Source organism: Neovison vison, chromosome 12, assembly GCF_020171115.1.
Source record: "Neovison vison isolate M4711 chromosome 12, ASM_NN_V1, whole genome shotgun sequence".
Lineage (NCBI taxonomy): Eukaryota > Metazoa > Chordata > Mammalia > Carnivora > Mustelidae > Neogale > Neogale vison.
Window position 1 is genome coordinate 17,049,591 of NC_058102.1, and position 23,006 is coordinate 17,072,596.

At 39.7% G+C, this 23,006-nt stretch overlaps 1 protein-coding gene across 5 annotated transcripts in view; it reads left to right on the top strand.

Moving 5' to 3' along the window:
• Positions 1 to 23,006, top strand: part of SLC41A2 (solute carrier family 41 member 2) — a 120,660-nt gene that overhangs the window by 84,209 nt on the left and 13,445 nt on the right. For all 5 annotated transcript variants that reach the window (XM_044229254.1, XM_044229256.1, XM_044229255.1 and 2 more), the window contains exons 9-10: positions 1,748 to 1,879; positions 3,779 to 3,927. In XM_044229254.1, coding sequence (XP_044085189.1) covers positions 1,748 to 1,879; positions 3,779 to 3,927 — 281 coding nt within the window. The remainder of the gene's footprint in view (positions 1 to 1,747; positions 1,880 to 3,778; positions 3,928 to 23,006) is intronic.

Genomic DNA, 23,006 nt, shown 5'->3' on the forward strand with positions numbered 1-23,006 from the left:
TACATTTCAGAGAAAATTTTAAATTATAACAACCCTATCATTAGGAAGGTTTGAAACAGTGTTCCTGTTATTTCACCTTATGTAAGAAATGATTCTTGAGCCTCCCTGGAGTGCTGTTCTTGGAAGCTGTGGTATTCGTGGTAGTAAAATCTTTTTTGTATCTCAGTAAGTGAATCTCTTAGTTGGATCTCACAATGAGCTCACTTTATGTTAAATTCCACTGGTTAGAAACATTGATAGAGAAGATTCCTTCCATGGTCCTCAAAAAAGACGGAACTTTTGAGAATCGAATTTCATACTAAATGTGCTAGAGGATGTGTGATTTAAAGGGCCCCTAATTAGCACACCATCATCACCATCATCATTTGCTAACTAGTGAGTGAGTACCTACTATGTGCCCGATAACATGCAGGTCTTTTATGCATGTTACATCATTTCAACCTCACCATAACAGAGTAATGTGTCCAATATCTCACGTCTAGTAAGTGGTAACTCAGCATTTAAACCCAGACCTGCTTGATTCCAAAGCCTGAGCTTGCCCCAGCCCCCACAATAAGTGCTAATTTATCTGTTTTATGGGTTACAAAAATACACACTTTGTTTTAAGTAAGGCATATCAGTGTTGATATTTTGATGAGGATATCTTTTAACACTTATTAACGTCTCACAGAAGTAGTAGCATTTTCTGAAATAGATTTCATAAGAATACTAGTTCTGTGAGATTAATAGTATACCTTCAAAAGTAAGTTTTGTGGCCAATTAAGTTTGGAACGCATTAGGTCAAATTGATTTCTTTACTACAGGATTTCTTAAAGCCTTTATCATGCTAATATGTACTGTGAAGCTCTCCTTCTGGGACCTCTGCTAGCAAGGGGTTAGGATTTCTAGAACTAACCTTCCTTCAGACCCCTGACTGTTCTTTGGGAACTACTGATCTAGGGCTTATAAATATCTTTAATAATCACAGTGTACTTTCAAATAATAATTGAGCCCTTTTACAGAAAAGGTAAGGACCTTACATCAGTATACTTGGACTTTCATTTCTCTTTCTTATGTGCTCCTTTTGTCATACATTTTACTTTGTTATAAGCCCTATATACATCATCATCATTTTTGCTTTAAATGGCCAGTTATTTTTTAAAGAGATTAAAAATGAGAAAATGATATCCTTTTAATTTTCTCATTTATTTTACATTTCTAGCACCCTACTTTCCTTTGTGTAGTTCCAGATTTCCATCTGGTTTTATGTTCCTTTTGCCAAGAGAAATTCCTTTCATGTTTCTTATAGGGCAGGTCTGTAAAGTATTTGAGAGGATAATTGAGCTTGAAAGATGATTTTCTTGAGTATTTTTTTTAGTCCCTATACTAATTTGTCTAGTAACCTGGGAAGAGAAATTTCAAGACTTCCCTATTTGAAAAAAATCAAGCTTATTTTTCTTCTCATTAAGATGATAAGCATTAAACACCTTGCTACCTGTATCTTGGCCATGATAGTCACTAAAAAAAAAAAAATTATTTAGTCTGGTCTGCTTTCAGGCAGTGAGTCAGATTTAAAAAAATAATTCATAACAATGACTTTATGTCTTTGGAATACCTAGCTCAACATTAAATAAGTCAACATTTCAGAAGGTTTCTTTTTTGTTTGTTTTATTGGCCCACGCTGTAACATGAAGAGCCTTGCTTGGTCACATTTATGCAAGTTGTTTGAAATATGATGATAACTGCTTTGTTTGTCCTTATGTTTCAGGTATTGGTGGTAATTTGGTGGCCATTCAGGCTAGCAGGATTTCTACCTACCTCCATTTACATAGCATTCCAGGAGAACTGCCTGATGAACCCAAAGGTTGTTACTACCCATTTAGAACTTTTTTTGGTCCAGGTATAACTTTTGGATTTTTACATATTTTATATCAGGAATAATTCTCTGAGAATAGAGACGGGCAACGTTTGCTGAATGCATATTTTGTCAGTTTGATGTGACTTTTTTATTCCTGAGACCTGAGTAGTTTTTAAATAGAATAGATTGTGTTCATTAAGTCTCAGTGAAAGAAAGTCATTTGTATCAATTCTGCAGTTGCTGAGGAACTTTGTATACTTTTTCTTTTTCATCCTTTTCTCTGGGATGCCTTGTTCATGGGTCAAGAAGGAAAAGCCATGGGGCACCCAGGTCAAGCTCAGTCATTAAATGTCTGCTTTCAACTCGGATCATGATGCCAGGGTCTTGGGATCGAGCCTGGTATCTGGCTCCCTGCTCCACGGGGAGCCCGGGGAGCCCACTCCTCTGCTTGTGTTCTCTCTTGCTGTGTCTTTTTCTATCAAATAAATAAATAAAATCTTAAAAAAAAAAAAGGAGGAACCTTATATACACAGGAAAGCCTTGCTAGGTGATTTAGAGAGACAGATATACTGTCTTTCCTATATTAATCCTTTTGGCTTTTCTGGATGTAGGCATTCGATCCCAAGCAAACAGGAGGAGAGGGGAACCTCCCTAACAAGGAGTAGTGTCGTGTGTCACCCAGCCAGTGACTACCAAAGAACTGTGACCACAGGATTAAACCTCACAATTCTTCTCACTTATTTTCTGATGAAAATAAAGGTTATATTTGGCTTTTTAAAAAATTTAAGTTCAGTTTGGCTAAAACATAGTGTATTACTAGTTTCAGGGGTAGAATTTAGTGTTTCATCAGTTGCATATTACACCCAGTGCTCCTTACATCAAGTCCCCTCCTTAATGTCCACCACACAGTCACCCCATTCCCCCCATCTCCCTCCCCTCCAGCAACCCTCAGTTTGTTTCCTATGATTAAGAGTCTTTTATGGTTTGTCTCTGTCTCTGATTTTGTCTTGTTTTATTTTTCCCTCCCTTTCCCTATGCTTGTCTGTTTTATTTCATAATTCCACACATGAGTGAAATCATTTGATAATGGTCTTTCTCATTGACTTATTTCACATAGCACAATAGCCTGTAGTTCCATCCACGTCATTGTAAATGACAAGATTTCACTTTTTGGTGGCTGCATAATATTCCTGTGTGTGTGTGTGTGTGTGTGTGTGTGTGTGTGTAAACATCTCATTTATCCATCCATCAGTGGACATCTGGGGTCTTTCCATAGTTTGGTTATTATGGACATTGCTGCTATAAACATTGGGGTGCATGTGCCCCTTCGGATCACTCTGAATGAGGATCAGAAATGCCCAGTGATGGCGCCTGGGTGGCTCAGTGGGTCAAGCCTCTGCCTTCACCTCAGGTCATGATCTCAGGGTCCTGGGATCGAGTCCCACATTGGCCTCTCTGCTTAGCAGGGAGCCTGCTTCCTCCTCTCTCTCTCTCTCTTTCTCTCTCTCTGCCTGCCTCTCTGACTCCTTGTGATCTCTCTCTGTCAAATAAATAAAATCTTTAAAAAAAAAAAAAGAAATGCCCAGTGAAATATCAGTGAAAGAACTCTAAAGGAAAAGTAAAATTAGAACATTTCTGTGCTTTAAGAACTTCATATATTTTCTTTTGTCTTCCCTCTATTACTATGATAGATACTAAAGTCTGACCAGTGTTCTTCATAGCAAGTTTTTATCAACTTCCTGCCATTCAATTAGCATATAACATATAATGAATTTCAAAGAATTAAGTAAACTGTGAGTGGTTGAAATGTATTTTTAGCAACAGAATTTTATGTGATGCTATATAGTATAGTAACATGAAAGGAATCCTTAAATTTTAATTACTGTGACCTATTAGTAACCCAATAGGATCTTGTTTTAACTTTTACATTTTCTACTACAGGAGTGAATAATAAGTCGGCTCAGGTTCTCCTGCTTCTCGTGATTCCCGGACATTTAATTTTCCTCTACACTATTCACTTGATGAAAAGTGGTCACACTTCTTTAACTGTGATCTTCATAGTGGTGTACTTATTTGCTGCTGTACTACAGGTAAGAGTTAAGGCCTCTTGGAATCTTTTTTATTCTCAGTCTGCTGTAAAAGCAAAACTGTGTGAATCTAAGAGCACATGAACTGTTTTAACATTTCAAAAAGCTACGGTATGCCTTGTGTGGATTTCATCTTCCTAAAACCAAGAAACTCATGACACTTTTCATATCATCTGATAAACAGAACCTTCGGATTTCCTGAATTCCACGTCTCCCCTCCACCCTTTTTTTTGTTTTCTCTTGGTTCTCTTGTTTCGTATGAACACATTTTTTCATAGATTCCTTAGAAGGCAGGAAAGCCTTTGTGTGTTATAAAGTGTTTTTTACATGAATAGATTGACTGGATATAAAATTGTTTCTTTTAGAATTTTCAGGGCTTTGCTTCATTTGCCTTTTAACTTCTGTTAAGCATTCACTGCTGAGCTCACTGTACGTAACTTCTTTTGAAGCTTGCAAGATCCCTTTTTTCCTCTTGTTACCAAATTTCGCGTTGATGTGCCCTGGTTTGGATATACTTTGTCTGTTTTGTTGGACATTGTTTGACCCTTTCGGTCTAAAAAATTCGTATTCTTCAGTTCTAGGTAAGGTTTTTGAATGATTTCTTTGATTTTTTTCTTTCTCCATTTTCTCCCTTCTTTCACCCTGGAGTCTTATGATATGATTCCTAAAACTCTTGCATTAAATTTCTCATCTTTTTCTCTTCTTTCTGGGAGATTTCTGTGCCTTTCTATGTCTTTTCTCTGGTGTGTCACTGAGAGTTCTGGAGAGGGTAGAGTTGGACATATGCATTCAACCTGCCATCTCTAGGTGGGAGGCTATTAATTTTTAAATTTAAGAAAATTGGCTTCATTTTCTTTTTTTTAAAAAGATTTTATTTATTTATTTGACAGACAGAGATCACAAGTAGGCAGAGAGGCAGGCAGAGAGAGAGAGAGAGGGAAGCAGGCTCTCCACCAACCAGAGAACTGATGCAGAGCTCTATCCCAGGACCCTGGGATCATGACCTGAGCCAAAGGCAGAGGCTTCAACCCACTGAGCCACCCAGGCACCCCAGAAAATTGACTTTATTTTCAAAGTCTAATTGGTATAATACCTACACAAAATTTCAAAATTAAATAGTGCTGAAGTATTCTACCTTCCTAATCAACATTCCTCAGAGATCATTACTGGACTATTTTAGCTGTTTCTTCTGATATGTATCTCCAGGTTTTAAAATAACATGCCTAAACTTTAGCCTTTTGCTAATAAAAACTGAAGATTTGAGGGCCTGTGTTAACACCCCATTTTTTCCATTTAGTTATATCACAACTTTTGGTTAAATTTGAGCCAGTGTTTGTATGATTAGTCCTATGCAAACATCATGTACTGTAGAGCCAGATAGTATAGTGTGATTATATTTCCTTTTTGGGTACTCTATTTTTCTTGGGGTTAATAATTATATCTTTTTCTTTTGCATCATATTCTATAAACCCAACCTCTCCAAGTTTCCACTTTATTTTGGCTTCTTAGGCTTGGCCTCTTGCTAAACTCTGTAAGATTAGCGCCTCCTACAGCGAGAAACCCCAACCTCGGAAGAGATGTATTCAAATAATTCTTTGAAGAGTTAACATTTAAATTTGGCCTTCATGCCAAGCACTGTTCTAAGTGCATTAAACGTGTTGGTTCACTTAATTCTCACAAAAACTCTATGAGATTTGTTCTTTTTATGTAAATCAGTGATTTCTCAGAGTAAAATATGTCCAAAGCAATCCCCTGTGTACAGGAAGAAAAAAGTTAAAACATCTATTTAGGTATTTTTTCCTCATTTGCTTAAAATGTCTGTCTTCTTCTGTTTTTATGATTGTTTTATAATAAACATATTAACACAGTGTTAAATAATTAGGCTAAGGTATTTTTTCCTAGGGAGATTACGGAGTTAAAGCACAGAGATAAAGTACAGAGCTTGTGTCAGAAAGAGAAAGTAATGCATACTCAGTATATAATTGGGAGGAGGGAGTAGGTGAGAGAAGGTTCAGAAGGTAGATGAGGGCCACGTAGAAGGGTTTTAAATGCCAGGCAAAAGAGACTGGAATATACTCTTAAAATAGCAAACACAACTTCATTGATATATTAAAGAGTTTTTATTTATTTGACAGACAGAGATCACAAGTAGGCAGAGAGAGAGGAGGGAAGCAGGCTCCCTGCTGAGCAGAGATCCCGATGTGGGGCTCGATGTGGGGCTCGATCCCAGGACCCTGGGGTCATGACCTGAGCCGAAGGCAGCAGCTTAACCCACTGAGCCACCCAGGCACCCCTTCACTGATATGTTAAACTTTCCTGTAACACTTTGTAGTGCCTGGGAGTTTATTAAAAGTCACCTATCAAATCACTCAATTATTCATCCGGTGAGCCTTCATTCTGCTAGATGCAGAGATGGGTTTTAAATCCGAGGATGAATATTGAGACCCTCTGCTGCAGGACTCATAGTCTGGAGGGAAGATACTACATGAACACATAATTATGTTATAATGTAATATACACATGCTGGGGATAGCTACATATAAGGTACTTTGAGAGCTGAGAAGAAAAAGCAACAAACTCTACCTAGGGAGTAATATTTTTCTACTGCTCAGGAGGGACAAAAGTTATTTCAAATGCTTTTTTTTTACCACTGGCTTCCTTTATTGCTGTATATGATATGGTCATTTATCTCTGTGTAAGTATTATGAAAAAGATGCATTCTTCAGTCCCGTGGGAAATACCCAGAGATTGTTCTTTGGTCTGTTGATAAACATGCCATTTTTAGAGTATGTTTCTACCTGCAGCACTATCTCTTAGCCTCCTGGATTGATTTTACATTTGTGTTTATGGCTCCATGCCAACACACTGTCACACATCATTTCACTTGAGTCACTGAAGGGTATAAGTAATTTTTCTGAACTTATAAAAATATTAGACTTCAGCCTGTACTCAGAGAAATCCTACAGGTCTTTTTTTTTTTTTTTAACCTCTGACTTACATTCTGACAAAGGTCAAAAAACTAGAGGTGAGGAAAGAATAATATTAATCTCTGTATCTCCGTTACCTCCTGCATAAGAGAATCTACCTCATAACTCATTTTGAGGATTAAATGAGTCAATTATATAGAGATTGCCACATAGTAGATGCTATTTAAGTGTTAGCTGATGCTGTCATTGATACTGAAAGAGGAGGATTAGAAGTGGCGAGGCATTGATCTCTGATGACAATCGGAGAATATTTTTTTAATCTCATAGTGTTGATTGAATTTTCTTATGTATCTTTTACAGCTTTCATTTTTACGGGTTTCAGTTTTTACTTTCTCCCCAAGAACCAGATATCTGCCAGAGTAGACCTTTGCATGCACTTAACATTGTGTATTATTCCAATGGAATATCTGAGTCAGATTGCAAATGCTCAGATCAAGCCATCATGTTCCGACGCTAATATCCGTGACACACATGTAAACACACTGTGTATACACACCTCTTTGGAAACTAAGGTTTGAATAAAAGACCTTCCCCTGCCTGCTTCACTCATTCAGAGATGGACAGAATGAAGGAATACATTTTAAGGACGAAGCCTCCTTGACCACTTCAGATTCATTTTATTATTACTTACTTGATTAGCTTCCCTTTCTAACCTGGGGTAAATTTATATTCAAAAGGTTGGTTTAAGTCCCAGCTCTTACTCAAATATTTTAGTCTATTATTCCCATCCCTAAACTATATTTTGATTGAATATTCTATAATAAGATTTTCTGATGCATGTTTAATTTCTTCCCACTTAGATTTCTATCTCCTTGGGACTAGAGACCAAGCCCTTTTCCCAAGTCCCAGAAGACATTATATAGTGGTTGTTTTGAATTCCTGGTGTTTTGCTTTCTTCCTAATATTCTTTGATGAGTTCCCCTCCCAACCCCTCTGCACCCAATTCCCCAGCCAACTAAATGAAGGAAATCTGTTTGAAAGAAACTTTTTATTGGACTTATTAAAATGACATAGTAACAATCATTGTGGTATTTTTGCATTTACTCAGGTATCATCTCTTCCTGGAAGGCTTGTTTGTTTGAATACCTAATTTTGTCTGAGTGCCCTTACTCTGTTCCCATAGTATCCTGTGAATATTATTATTCTAGCATTTCCACATTTTATCGACATTATCTATTTATGTGTGTCTCATCCATTCTAGAGAAGGGATCTTTTTTTTTAAAGATTTTATTTATTTATCAGAGGGGGGGGGAGAGAGTGAGCACAGGCAGACAGAGTGGCAGGCAGAGGCAGAGGGAGAAGCAGGCTCCCCGCCGAGCAAGGAGCCGGATGTGGGACTCGATCCCAGGATGCTGGGATCATGACCTGAGCCAAAGGCAGCTGCTCAACCAACTGAGCCACCCAGGTATCCCTAGAGAAGGGATCTTGAATATTTTTACTCATTTTACCTTGTCCTATCCCTGGTGCTCAGTTAATGTTTATTGAACTGAATGACTATATCTCTTTTTTCTTTTTGGCTTGAGGGCCATTTCTTGCTGGAGCTTGGGATCACAGTTGTGTTTTGAGGACCTGGTCAAGGGCTGACTGGAGGTCTTAGCATCCTTGTGAAGGAGCAGGCTGAGCAGGCCAAGCGCGTAGGAGGCAGGGCGGCTGGGGGAAGGGGCCAGAGGGTCGCCCCCAAATAACTATATCTTACTGCCATGTCTCCTTCACTGGAGGGAGGAGAAAAGTTTACAAATGTTTTTAAGCCCTAGATATGCGAGAAAAACTGAAAAATCTAAATTCTCCTCTCCTTGCTTTCAATAAACACCAGCTTAATCTCTTTCAATGACATAGGTATTGAAAATTAGAGGCAATGAGAAATAAAACACAACCTCCTCCCCCCACCAGTTCTGTCACTGTTGAGCCAGAATTACAAGGTTTTTCTGAAATGTTTAGAGATGAGTGCTTGCCTCGGCAGCACATATACTAGAGATGAAATGACTTGGTATCTAGAGAAAATAAAAGATAGGGGTATAGAGATAAAGCAGTATTGGTCATGATTGATCACGGGTGAAGCGGAGTGATGTTAGAGGAGAAGGGAATGGGTTAATTTGTCCTGTTCTCTTCTGTGTATGTTTGAACTTTTTCTTAGTGAGTTTTAAAAATTAAGGTTTTATTTCAGATGTTAACACAAGAGGGTTTTTTGTTGTTGTTCCTTTGTTTGTTTTAGAGAGAGGGAGAGAGTCTTAAGCAGGCTCCACACCCTGTGCGGAGCCCCACGCAGGACTTGAACTTACAATCCTGAGATCATGACCCGAGCCAGAATCTCCCATGCTTAACTCACTGAGCCACTCAGGTGCCTCTAACACAAGAGTTTTTTCAGAGCATGTTAGCTTTCTAATTTTGGTCCTGTAGCTATTTCTTACATCAAGTGAAATGTAGAACATCCACTGGAATTTGAAATTGTCTGGGACTTGAAATGGTCCCAAGTGTCTTGTATCTTGTATCTTATTTTGCCCTTGGCATACACTAACCACATTTTCTGAAACTAATCTTTAAGTTTTAAAATCCACATACATGTCACAAATTACATCGTTTAAGAATTTATGATGTGTCTTGCAATTAGAAGGAACCTAACAAATGTGGTTTTGTTACGTGCAGGAGGGCCACCAAGCCACAGTCAGTAGCTGTGATGGATTGCGTGCTTGCTTCTCTTCTTGCCCAGGGTCCAAGAGCCATCAGGATTAGTTGGAATATGTTAAGGCCAGAGTAATGTGTGAAAGCCATTTATATTTGGACCACCACTGATCATATGCATTTTGCATTTTGAGTTCTTTTTTTGGTCAGCAGTAAGGGTGAGTTGGCACCAAGCTAACCATCCTGGGCTACTCACAATAGCTTTTGTACCATCAGCCAACATTTATGAGTCTGCTAGCCATGGCTAAGGGTATAGTTGCTGGCTTTGGGGCATATTTTTTTTCATCTGTGTCACATTAGCCCATTGAACCCACATCTTTGATTTTACAGAACGATGATGTATTTTTTCCAAAAACTTAGAGATGATTGGGGTCTTTCTCTTCTAAGCGATGATTTCCTCTGCCTTCACATCTTACTGATTCAGATGCTTCATTAACTGGGCAAAGCCTGTTAATTTGTGAAATCAAAAGTATAATACGGAATTCCAGGTTGTGATAAATCTAGTTGGCCTTCCTTCTAAGATCCACCGAAGGGTATCCTAATATCTTCTTCAAGGTTTTCTTCTCTCATTCATTTTTTGCCTTATTCTCTATAGTCTTTTTCAAGGATGTAGTATTTTGACAGCATAATAAATCTGAGGAGGTACAAAAGTAACTATCAATCAAATAAGCAGACTGGCAATTTCTCTAGCAAAGAAGGAGCAGAGTACATTGTGGCTCGTTTCCTATTTAATTCAGTCTCTACTAGTTTCCCTTTGTGTTTTGAAATCCTAACAGTGTTTCCTTTGTCTTTGAAAAGGCAAAAGCATAAAGCTTGGATTACCTTACAAGAGGCACAAAGATAAGCACATATAGAGTACATTAACACTTTTTTGCTATAAAATATTTTAATGGAAAAAAAAGACTTTCCTAGTTCTGTATGCCTATTGAATCCCAACAAAGTGTTTGCTAATATAATTGGTAAACTATGAATCAGAGCCATTTCTAAATGAAATTTCTAATTCCCTATTTTAGGCACTGTTTCTTGCAGAAAATTTGGTTATTAAGAACACTACTAAAATTCCAGCAGCTCCAAATTCCATGAAAAATTCATTGTTAAATTAGGTTGTAGAAAATCTTTGCTTCTGGCTGTATCTGCTGTTTCATGTAGGAGAGACAAAATATTTCCATTAAATGGTATAATGACAACAAGTTCTCAATATATAAAATTGAGAACTGTACATCCACGATTTTATCAAATCCGTAATAGTATTCCAAGCACTGTGCTAGTTGCTATACAAAAGAAATAGAAGAAATTGTCCCTGGCCTATACAGTGTCTTCTCGGTTATGGGAGATTGGACTTAATTTGTGAAACAAAGAAGAGCCTGAGACTTCCCTCCCTATGACAACAGACTCTTCCTCTGTAACTTCAGAATCAGACTTTTTTTTTTTTTTTTTTTTTTGCCAATGCCTGGCTTTCATTCTTTAAAAGTGCTTTAATAGATTTTTTTTTTTTAAGGGAGGATCAGAGTATATATTATAGCAGGTGAGAACTTCAGTTAATAGCCATAAAGATGAAATCATTCTTAGCAAGATAGTTAATTCTTATACTTTATATTTTTTTCTTAAAAAATTTTATTTATTTATTTGACAGGGAGAGAGAGAGATCACAAGTCGGCAAAGAGGCAGGCAGGGTGGGGCGGGGGCGAGGGTGGGGGGGGAAGCAGGCTCCCTGCTGAGCGGAGAGCCCAATGCAGGGCTCTATCCCAGGACCCTGAGATCATGACCTGCGCCAATTTTAATGTAATTTTAAAAACAGGACTCTCCTTAGTTTTTGTTACTCCCTTTCGGTAGATAGTAATTGGCTTTGAATTTTATACTTATATGCAAATTGCACAGGTTCATATTCTTAGAAGAATTCTTAGCAAATCTCAAGCCTGCCTTAAATGAGCAAATGCATGCCCCTCAAAATAAAATGTACAATTAGGATATCAGCTAATGAATTTCCTAATAAGGCTTTCTGTCTTACAAATGACAGTTCATGGTCATTTTGAAACCTGTGTTTGTTATAGGACCACAGCCACAACACAAATGGTATAAATGAGGAGCAAACATCTTCAGTTTCTTATCTAGCAGAACATGGTTGGGGCAGAAATATGGTGTATATATACTTACAAAAAGAAACACTGACCACATCTTAGTTCTAAAGTCACGTTCACATGATTTAGTACCATTTTAATTATGAATAGAGACATAAAATTAATCTTCCCACAGAAGAAAAATATTTTAAGCCAGGCTACCTGTAATCACAAATGTCACATAGGGACAAAGGAAAGAAGAGAGAAGATAAGACCCCAATATGCGGAATATTGTAAAAAGATCAGAGCTCTTTTGAGTCAGACGTGAGTGGGAATTTCTGCTCTGCTACTTATTTTGTGACTTTAATCAAGTTTTGTAACCTCCCTGGCCTTATTTTTCCCCCTAACTCAGAGGATAGTAATGAGGGCTAAGCTCATGTGTATAAATTACTTGGTGGAATTCCTGAGACGTAGTAAGTTTCCAGTAATGGTCGTGGCCGCAGTCTGTCATCATTATTGTCTGAGCCATCATTTCTTCCTTCTCTTCATTATTGGAGCTGGTTGTTCAATGCTCTGAGAACTTTTTTTTTTAAGCTTCTCACCATTCACCTTCCTCTTGGCCCCTCTTCTTTACTGCAGCTCTCTTTTCTAGCTCTTCTGATGGGGACCCTCAGCTTTAGATAGTTCCCTTTCGGGGCACCTGGGTGGCTCAGGGGGTTAAAGCCTCTGCCTTCAGCTCAGGTCATGATCTCAGGCAGGGGGCCTGCTTCCCCCCCCACCCCCCACCTCTCTGCCTACGTGTGATCTCTGTCTGTCAAATAAATAAATAAAATCTTTTTTAAAAAATTAGGTAGCTCCCTCTCCTCGCTTACCCTCATATTGATCTCTCCAGTCTGGACTCCTTGTCCACGTCTCCAGTTACATGTTGGAAGACATCTCAAACGTGACATGTCCCAACGAAATTCCTCACTCTCCCCATAATCTTACCCATAAGGAAGCCACAAGGCGTACAGTGAAAAGGGCAGTAGGCCAGGCTTAGGACACACAAACAGAGATCCCTTAAACTTCTCCAGCCTCAGCTCCTGATGCTGTCGAATCGCTCTGCGATGCGGGAGAGCCTTCGTCACAGAGACCATGCCACGGGCAGTGTTTGTGCCCCAGATCCTAGCCACCGCTGTCCTCACCACGGCCCTGCTGCTGCTGAGTGCATGCAGTGGGACAGGACAACTCCCAGACTAAGGAATAAGTATTTCTGGTCCCTTCCTAATTCCGTGGCTTTGGCTAAGTCACGACACTGCTACGTGGCTTCGACCCCTCCCTTGTAACGTAAGAGTGCAGATAGGAACACGAAAGTGACCGTATCATTTTAGCCCAAACCAGGACACTTTGGAGAGTGAAAGGGAGCTGTTGATAATCAGAATGACCAGCATAAACCATCACTACCCTGGGCTAACGAGGAAGCACAGTGACCCTAGCTATCACTCAGATCCCCTCCTGCATTCACAATGTTTGATTTGTGAATTCCTACTTCTACAGTAGAGATGATTTGTTACGGAGCATTGTTGTACACACTGAGGAATATATATGCTACTATTAAAGTGAGCTGGTAACTGCAGCTCCTATTAATATGAGAATTGATGATTACTACTAAAGTATTACTAAGTTAAATTGGCTTTTATGGCTTGGCCAGAAACCCAGGCAATACATAATATATTATTTTCCTCCAAAATTGTATTCCATGTCCAAATAGCTCATTTTTTTTTCAAACAGCTAATTTTTAATGGGTCTGTTTTTACCTAGAAGTCTGTGTTCAACTCTTTATGCCATAATTTAACTCATAATGTTTGTCACCTCTCCTCTTAATCTTGTGGGAGAGAAAGAGTACTGGTCTTATCTAAGTTGTTCATTCTGAACGCCTTCCATCTCCGACAGTTCCCTTCCCCTTCTTGAAGCTTGGTCATCTCAGCCAATATATATCAAAGTTTTAAAAACAGTAAAAGCAAGTATTTGTATTACATTTATTTTTATTATGAGCCATTCACTGGTAGGCTCTTCACGTATATGAACCCGCTGAGTACTCACCACAATTCCGTGAGCTAAGTTATGTTATTCCCATTCTCAGGTGAGGCAGTTGACATAGAAGTTGAGGGACTTGTCCAAGTCCACACAGCCAGATGGGGTCTAGAGTCTACTCTCCTAACCACTGTGTTTTACAAGAATAAGTCTGACACTGCTGTGCTCTTAGAGGGTCATAGTTCTTAGGATGGCAATTCTGAAGACTCAAAGGTGTCTCTTTTCTCTGGTTTCATTAGATCTTCTTATTTCTTCCAGACAGGCATTTTGCCGCAGAAGGGCATTCATTCTGCAGAGTTTACACAGAATCTGTGTCTTTTGAAGTCAAGTAAGAATCCAGTCAAGAACACAGATATGTCCTGAGTGTCCTGAGAGAAGGACAAAGTGCTGTGGAATTTCAGCAGTGGGAGAGTTTTTTCCTACGTGGGGAGGAAGATGTAGAATGGATACAATTTTGTTTTGTAGATCCCTAGAAAATACCATTTCAGCAAAAGGAAGTAGCATACTCGGGGTATTTACAGAAAAGAGTAAGAAAATTTCCAGAAAATGAGGTTGAAAATTACAGATTGTGGCAAGATCATGAAGGATTTTGAAGACTAGACTGAAGAGCTTATTGGGTTTTAGAAAATGATGATTTTCAAAATTAGCTCCACTGGCAACAAACTTGAGGGATCTGACATAATCATCTGATGTGGTAGAGTTTATAGTATGTAAGGTTCTGGCCTCTGGTTTCTACCACTTATGCCTGTGTCTACTTCAGCAAGGTGACCTTTCAGGGATTGTGTTTTCTAATCTGTAAAAATCGACTAAGAACAGACCCACCGTGTGGGTGGTTTCTTTTCTTTTCTTTTTTTTTTTTAAAGATTGTATTTATTTATGACAGAGAGAGAGAGAGAAAAAGACCACAAGTAGGCAGAGAGGCAGGCAGAGAGAGAGAGGGGGCAGCACACTCCCTGCCGCACAGAGCGCCCGATGTGGGGCTCGATCCCAGGACCCTGAGATCATGACCGGAGCCAAGACAGAGGCTTAACCCACTGAGCCACCCACATGCCCCCGTGTGGGTGGTTTTAAGGATGAAATGAGGTTATCTGTGTTAAGGTGCCATTATTGTCTCGCTATTTTAATATCATCGTGTTCAGCAGCTGTGGATTATTGGAGCAATGAGTCTCTTAGGGCTTCAGTACCTATGGAATCGAGCATTCAGAGTCCCTGCTGTGATTCCAGTGCCCACTAACTCCTTGGAGTCATTCTTCTCAGTACGAATGGTGGCAGCAGGGCCTAACCGGAATCCTGGGATAAACACGCCCCCCCCCCCACTGAGAGTTCACTGGCTTAGCCTTAGGCAAGCTACTTTGTTCCTTGGGGGTCTTACTGTTCTTGCCTGTAAAATGAGGATAATGATTCCTCTTTGCACAGCAGCAATGATGTTTAAATGTGTGGCACACAGTAGGCCTCATTACTTGGTGTGCTCATACATGTTTTTATTACTGCACTAACTCAACTCCTATTCTCAGATGGCATTTCAAAGGAAAGAGCTAAGCAACCATGGATTTTGTTATTTTTTAATTTAATTTTTTTTTCAGTGTTCCAAGATTCATTGTTTATGCACCACACCCAGTGCTCCATGCAGTACCTGGCCTCCTTAATACCCACCTCCAGGCTCACCCCATCCTCCACCCCTCCCCCTCCAAAACCCTCAGTTTGTTCCTCAGAGTCCACAGTCTCTCATGGTTTGTGTCCCCCTCTGATTTCCCCCAACTCACTTCTCTCCATCTCCCCATGTCCTCTGTGTTATTCCTTATGCTCCACAAATAAGGGAAATCATATGATAATTGACTCTCTCTGCTTGACTTACTTCACTCAGCATAATCTCCTCCAGTCTTGTCCCTGTTGATACCAAAGCTGGGATTCATCCTTTTTGATGGAGGCATAATACTCCATTGTGTATATGGACCATATCTTGTTTATCCATTTGTCTGTTGAAGGGCATCTTGGTTTGTTCCGCAGTTTGCTGACTGTGGCCATAGCTGTTATGAACATTGGGGTGAAAAAAAGGGCCACCTATTTTATTTTATTTTACTTTTATTTAGGATTTTATTTATTTGTCAGAGAGAGAGAGAGAGAGAAGAGAGCATAAGCAGGGGAAGGGAGAAGCAGGCTTCCCGTTGAGCAGGGAGCCCCACATGGAACTCGATCCCAGGACCCTGGGATCATGACCTGAGCCGAAGGCAGACACTTAACTGACTGAGCCACCCAGGCGTCTCTTATTTTATTTATTTTTTTAAGGAGGTTCCATGCCCAGTGTGGAGCCCAATGTGGGACTTGAACTCATGACTCTGATATTAAGAGCTGAGCTGAGACCAAGAGTCAAATGCTTAACTGAGTGAGTCACCCAGGAGCCCCAACCAGGGGATTTTTAACAGGTTGACTAACCTCATTCACATTCTTTTGTCTCTCCTCAAGATTTAAATTCACCAGAGTTCAAATGGAAAGTAAGGAACTCTTTCTTTCTGAGTTACTAGTCTGCCTCTGTCTCTTAATTGGTTTCTGTCAATTTGGGCTGAAAGGAAAGCCTGAAGAGATGACAGGAAATGTGAGGGGGAAGATCAACAGTTCCAAGAATTTTTTTCTCTCTCTTTACAAAAATGTCTACTTTAGCTTTGGGATTTGATGAATATGGTTACCTAAATGTAGGCAGTTGAAACAGGTGAATTTTTTTTTTAAGATTTTATTTATTTATTTGACAGACAGAGATCACAAGCAGGCAGAGAGGCAGGCAGAGAGAGAGGGGGAAGCAGGCTCCCCGCTGAGCAGAGAGCCTGATTCGGGGCTCGATCCCAGGACCCTGAGATCATGACCTGAGCCAAAGACAGAGGCTTTAACCCGCTGAGCCACCCAGGCGTCCCGAAACAGGTGAATTTTTGAGATTCTTTTTTAACCTTGTGATTGTATTTTTGTGATACGATAGTGTGGTAATGTTACTGTAGCTTAGGTGGTAGGGTCTGGAAATGGAGACACTTCCCTAAATCCATGTTTATGATTAATTCTCTAGACAAGTATGCTGTGGCTACAAGCCCAGTCAGGCACGGAAGATGAAAATGATTGTCTGCCTCATTGGAGGCATAGCATGCCGGATCCCTGGGTAGCACGGCATTGAGAAAGGGAACTCTTTTCAGGCTTGTCGACCCTGATGAAGATGAAGGTAGGGCCAGAGGAGCTGAGCCATCATTTTCTAGTGTTCTGGTTTGGATGTAACCAGCCGTGCTCTGAATCCTGCTGAGATCGCAGACATGACTTAGAAGACTTCTCACATCACCAACAAAAAATCTTACAACACAGCCCCGTGAAAGCACTTAATTGAAAAACGTAAAAACCATTACTCAAGAAATCTGCCAGAATACAATCTTTTTTGGTTGTGATCCCAGAATATTCACCGTAGAAATACTGACCTGATTGATTTTGTAATTAAACATTTTTGGCTTATTTTTAAAAATAAATATTTAGGACCATACACCCCTTTTTGAAATTTTGAAGCTAAATGTCCATGTTCTAGTTGTATTATTAAAAGGAATGTTGGGGCGCCTGGGTGGCTCAGTTGGTTAAGTGTCTGCCTTTGGCTCAGGTCATGATCCTGGGGTCCTGGGATCGAGCCCCGCATCGGGCTCCCTGTTCAGTGGGGAGCCTGCTTCTCTCTCTCTCTCTCTCTTCCTGCTGCTCCCTCTGCTTGTGCTTTCTCCTCCTCTCTCACTCAAGTAAGTAAATAAAATAGTTAGAAATAAATAAATAAAAGGAATTAGACCATCATTGGCCTAATGATGGTCTCATAAAAGAGACCATCATTGGGTATCTAAAAAAAAAAAAAAAAGGGCGCCTGGGTGGCTCAGTGGGTTAAGCCGCTGCCTTCGGCTCAGGTCATGATCTCAGGGTCCTGGGATCGAGTCCCGCATCGGGCTCTCTGCTCAGCAGGGAGCCTGCTTCCTCATCTCTCTCTCTGCCTGCCTCTCTGCCTACTTGTGATCTCTCTCTGTCAAATAAATAAATAAAATCTTAAAAAAAAAAAAAAAAGAGAGAGAGAGAGAGACAGAGTGGAATTTATTGCTCACTGTTGTGAGGGAGCTGTGCTGGGATCAGGCAGATCTCTCCAGCCCGGCAAACTGCCGATCTTACATAGGAGTTTAGGGGAACTGTGGAGCTAAGGGATTGGCAGATGTTCAAAGGCACGAGTGGGTTGACACCATCTGTAGAAGTATGGTTACTTGGGTGTGACTAATGTTGTTTGGTTTGTCCCCAAGCCGTATGTGTCTTGGACTGAATTTGTTCCTCATGGGCTGCTTCAGAAGTAAGGACGGTCATTGACGGGCTGGCTTTTAAAGTGTGCTCAGTAATGTAAGTTGTTTGTTGATCGAATGGATTCAAGACCAGTTCCGATGGCTCTTGGTGAGATGGCTAAAGAATCACCAGTGTTTTCCTGAGAGTGCCCGAACTTTCTGAATCCCCAGTCTCTGTTTTTGTTCTCCACTCAGTTGAAGCTGCAGGAGATCATTAAGGATTGCACAGACCTTCACCTATGTTGCTGTGTCTTCTAGAAGATGAGGTTTCATTTGTGAAGATCTGATGTCATTTTTTTTTCCTTTGAGTTATTTGCTGAAACATCTGCCGGCACAGTGGCTGTCGAAGAATTTGAGGCGCTTGACAATAAACATCAAAGGATTGTGAGGCAAACGAGAATGATGAGAAGTATTAGAAGAAGGGACTCCAATATAGGTCACTAGCATAAGCTAAGATTTTTCAGACGTGACCCAGATAACAAGTCTTAAGCATTCCTTAGGTAGCCAGATTGCCTTTTCTTTTTTTCTTTTTCTTTTCTTTTCTTTTTTTTTTTTTTAAGATTTTATTTACTTACTTGACAGAGATCACAAGTAGGCAGAGAGGCAGGCAGAGACGGGGAAGCAGGCTCCCCACTGAGCAGAGAGCCTGATGCGGGGCTTGATCCCAGGAGCCGAAGGCAGAGGCTTTACCCACTGAACCACACAGGCGCCCCTAGATTGCCTTTTCTTCAACTCAGAGAGAGATTGCTTTATTTCATCTGTAATGTTGGTCAGGTATAGGTAACATGAGTGTTAGTAGTGGTTTTGGTTGGCCCCAAGAAAGTCTAAAACCGTTCCGTTAGCTATCGCTGCAACTGTTATTTTGATAGTCTTGTGTGGAAGCCGTCTACTTTGTATGGTCATCTCTGTTCTGAGAATCTTGTATGGTTAGTTTTCCGTGAATCCTCTGTTTCTGGAGGTTCTCTGTAGAACCTGTTTTAGGTTCTTGACTGGTATTACTGTCCAGCTCTACTAAGGTCCCTTCCACCTTTTTTTCCAAGGAATTTTCTAGTTGAGTCTTACTATGTTTGGTCTTGTTTTGTAGTTGAGTCTATATTATGTTTGGTTTTGTTTTTAGTTCAATAATGGGCATTTGTTTCAGACAAGGTTGTACTTGAATGTAGACAGAAAGACCAGGGATGATGTCAGTCATCATTGTAGACTCAGTATCCGCCCCTGCCTGTTCGAGTAAATACTTCTCAAAGAAGTATCCAGCTTTATAGTATTCTCCGATTATTTTAGGCATTTCAGTCATGTTTCTTCACGCAGATTCTGATCTCACTGAAAGCAATAACTGTGTTGTATTCTTTTCTTAATGAAGCTTATCACAGTGTTTTCTGTGTTAGGTATAAATAAATATTTGTTAAATTGGATTCAAGATGTGCTGAGTGTACTTTGAGTATTTGGGCAAATACTGACATGGTTACTCATTGTCTGAGCAGAAGAAGCCAGAGCCAAAGAGATACATAACATATTGTTACATTTACACTAAATACAGATAAAGGCACAAAGACCAACAATAACAAAAGTAAATGAAGTTTGATAACTACCTTGTGTCAGAATAATAACTGAGGCAAAGTAACGAACAATAGCTTGTGGCTTCGAATTCAAAAACCGTTTGGTGAGTGATCGGGAACGCTCTCTTCTCGCCCGGATTTGATGAGCCACTGTTTTTTTGTTTTTTTTTTAAAGATGTTATTTATTTATTTGACAGAGATCACAAGTAGGAAGAGAGGCAGGCAGAGAGAGAGGAGGAAGCAGGCTCCCTGCTGAGCAGAGAGCCCGATGCAGGACTCGATCCCAGGACCCTGAATCATGACCTGAGCCGAAGGCAGCGGCTTAACCCACTGAGCCACCCAGGTGCCCCGATGAGCCACTGTTCTTGAATACCTTACTTACAAGAAGAATAAGAACTAATATTTACTAAGTGCCTATTAGCTGCCAGACATTTTATCCTTACTTCACGCAATCCTTTTAGCAGTCCTCTGAGATGTGCGTAGTCTTCCCTACTTTCCAAGTGCCAAATCTTAGAGACTGAAGGCTTAAAAAACTTACTGGGAGTCACAGAAGCAGTTAAGTAATAGCTAAAGCTTGAACTTAGATCTGTACTACTCCAAAGTCTTTTTCTCTCTACTCCATCACAAGATAAGTAAAAGGACTGAGAATTTAACCTGGTAATCTCATTATTTATTAGTATAGGAGGACAGAAAGCGGTCCTATACTCTAGGGCAGGGATCAGCAGTCTTTTTCTGGAAAAGGCCAGATAGTCAACATTTTAGGCCTTGCAGGCCACATGGTCTCTGTCACAAGTACCCAACTCTGCTGTGACAACACAGCATAGACACTGTGTAAATAAATGTAAATAAATAAATAAATACAAATCACATGGCCGGGTCCCAGCAAGGCTTTACTATGGACACTGGAGATTGAATTTCTTATAATGTTTGTGTGTCACAAAATACTAATCTCCCTTTAATTATTTTCAACCATTTAAAAATATCAAAACCATTCTTAGCCTGTGGGCCATACAGGTGGCAGGCCAGATTTGGCCTGTAGGCTATAGTTTGCTGACGCCTGCTATAGGCTGTTGCTGCAAAGAAAACTCTTCAGAGTCCTTCTATATATTTTTTTTAATTTATTATTTTAAAAAATTAGTTTCAGAGGCAGAATTTAGTGATTCATCCCTTGCATGTAACCTGCAGTACTCATTCCATCAAGTGCCCTCCTTAAGGCCCATCCCCCAGTTACCCATTCCCCCCACCCACCTCCCCTCCAGCGATCCTCAGTTTGTTTCCTAGAGTTCAGCATCTTGTATGGTTTGCCTCCCTCTCAGTTTTCATCTTATTTTATTTTTCCTTCCCTTCCCCTGTACTCATCCATTTTGTTTCTTAAATCCCACATATGAGCAAAATCATCTGGTATTTGTCTTTCTCTGGCTGACTCATTTTGCTTAGCATAATATCCTGTAGTTCCATCCACATTGTTGCAAATGGCAAGATTTCGTTCTTTTTCTTGGCTGAGTAGTGGTCCATTACACACACATACACACACACACACACACACACACATATCTTCTTTATCCATTCATCTGTCAGTAGACATCTGGGCTCTTTTCATAGTTTGGCTATTGTGGACATTGCTGCTATAAATATTGGGTGCATGTGTCCCTTCAAATTACTATGTTTGTGTCCTGTGGATAAATACCTAGTAGTACAGTTGCTGGGTCATAGGGTAGCTCTATTTTTAACTTTTTGAGGAACCTCCATACCGTTTCCAGAGTGGTTGCAGCAGCTTCCATTCCCACCAACAGTGTAGGAGGGTTCCCCTTTCTGCACATCCTCACCGACATCTGTCATTTTCCGACTTGTTAATTTTAGCCATTCTGATAGGTGTGAGGTGGTATCTCATTGTGGTTTTGATTTGTATTTCCCTGATGCTGAAAGATGTTGAGCATTTTTTCATTTGTCTGTTGGCCATTTGTATGTCTTCTTTGAAGAAATGTCTATTTATGTCTTCTGCCCATTTCTTGACTGGATTTTTTGTGTTTTGAGTGTTGAGTTTGTTCTTCATAGATTTTTGGATACAGCCCTGGATCAGATAAGACATTTGGAAATATCTTCCCCCATTCCATAGGTTGCCTTTTGGTTTTGTTGACTGTTCTCTTTGCTGTGCAGAAGCTTTTGATCTTGATGAAGTCTCAGTAGTTCACTTTTGCTTTTGTTTCTCTTGCCTCTGGAGACATGTCGAGCAAGAAGTTGTGGCCAGGGTCAAAGAGGTTGCTGCCTGTGTTCTCCTCTGGGATTTTGATGGATTCCTATCTCACATTGAGGTCTTTCATCCATTTTGAGTTTATTTTTCTGTATGGTGTAAGAAAATGGTCCAGTTCAAGTCTTGTCTGTTTTTAAAGGTGGGCTGGCTTACAGAGTTGTAAGAGTTCTTTATATATTCTTGGTACAAGTCCTTTGTTATACATGCTTTGAAAATATTTTCAGTCTATACATTGCTTCTTCATTTTCTTAACCATGTATTTTAACAGCAGAGGTTTCAATTTTAATAAAGTCAGTTTATCATTTTTTTTTTCATTATGACTAGTGCTTTTCTTTGTCCTAAGAAACCATTGCCTATGCCTGGCTTATGAAGGGTTTCTCCTGTTCCAGAAGATTATGGTTTTAGCTCTTTTTGTTGTCTCTGATCCATTTTGAATTAATTTTTGTGAATGACAGATTAAGGTTCATATTTTTCCTTATGAATACCCAGCTGTTCCAGCACCATTTATTGCGAAAACTATCCTTACCCACCTTGAATGACTTTCATGTCTTTGTCAAAATCAGTTTATGTGTATGTGGGTCTGTTTCTAAATTTTATTCCATTCCACTGATGTATATGTCTATTCTTATGCAACTGTTTTCTTTTGAGCCTTCACATGTTTTTTTTAAAATTTTAGTCTCGAAAGAAATCATGTGTCATTCTTCTTAATTGCAAACTCTCTTCTTTATGTGGGTCTCAGTTCATTTATAGGAGTGTTTATGTTTTTACAGCTACGGATATGCCAAGTAACCAAAACTAATGTAGATGTTTTTCTCTGTGATTCCTGCCAAATCAATATCCTTTTATTCTCTGCTCTTAACATAGAGTTCTCAGTGTGCTGGGATTTCAACAGCAGCAGTAATTATATTTATGAATCTCTGTGTGATACTGTCTCTCTAACCTTATGGAAGTCCAAGTGGGTTTCCATGCTTGTCACTTGTCATGGCTGCTTTGTTTAAGAGGTGAATTAGATTAATTATTGCATGTTCCTTCCTTTTGTACTCCCAACTCTAATTCCCTGCTTTTCTCCATATTCTGTCTCTAACCAATAACTTAGAGACCTTTCTGTATCAAGAAAAGATTGATTTTCAAATCTCTGCCACTTCTTTGCC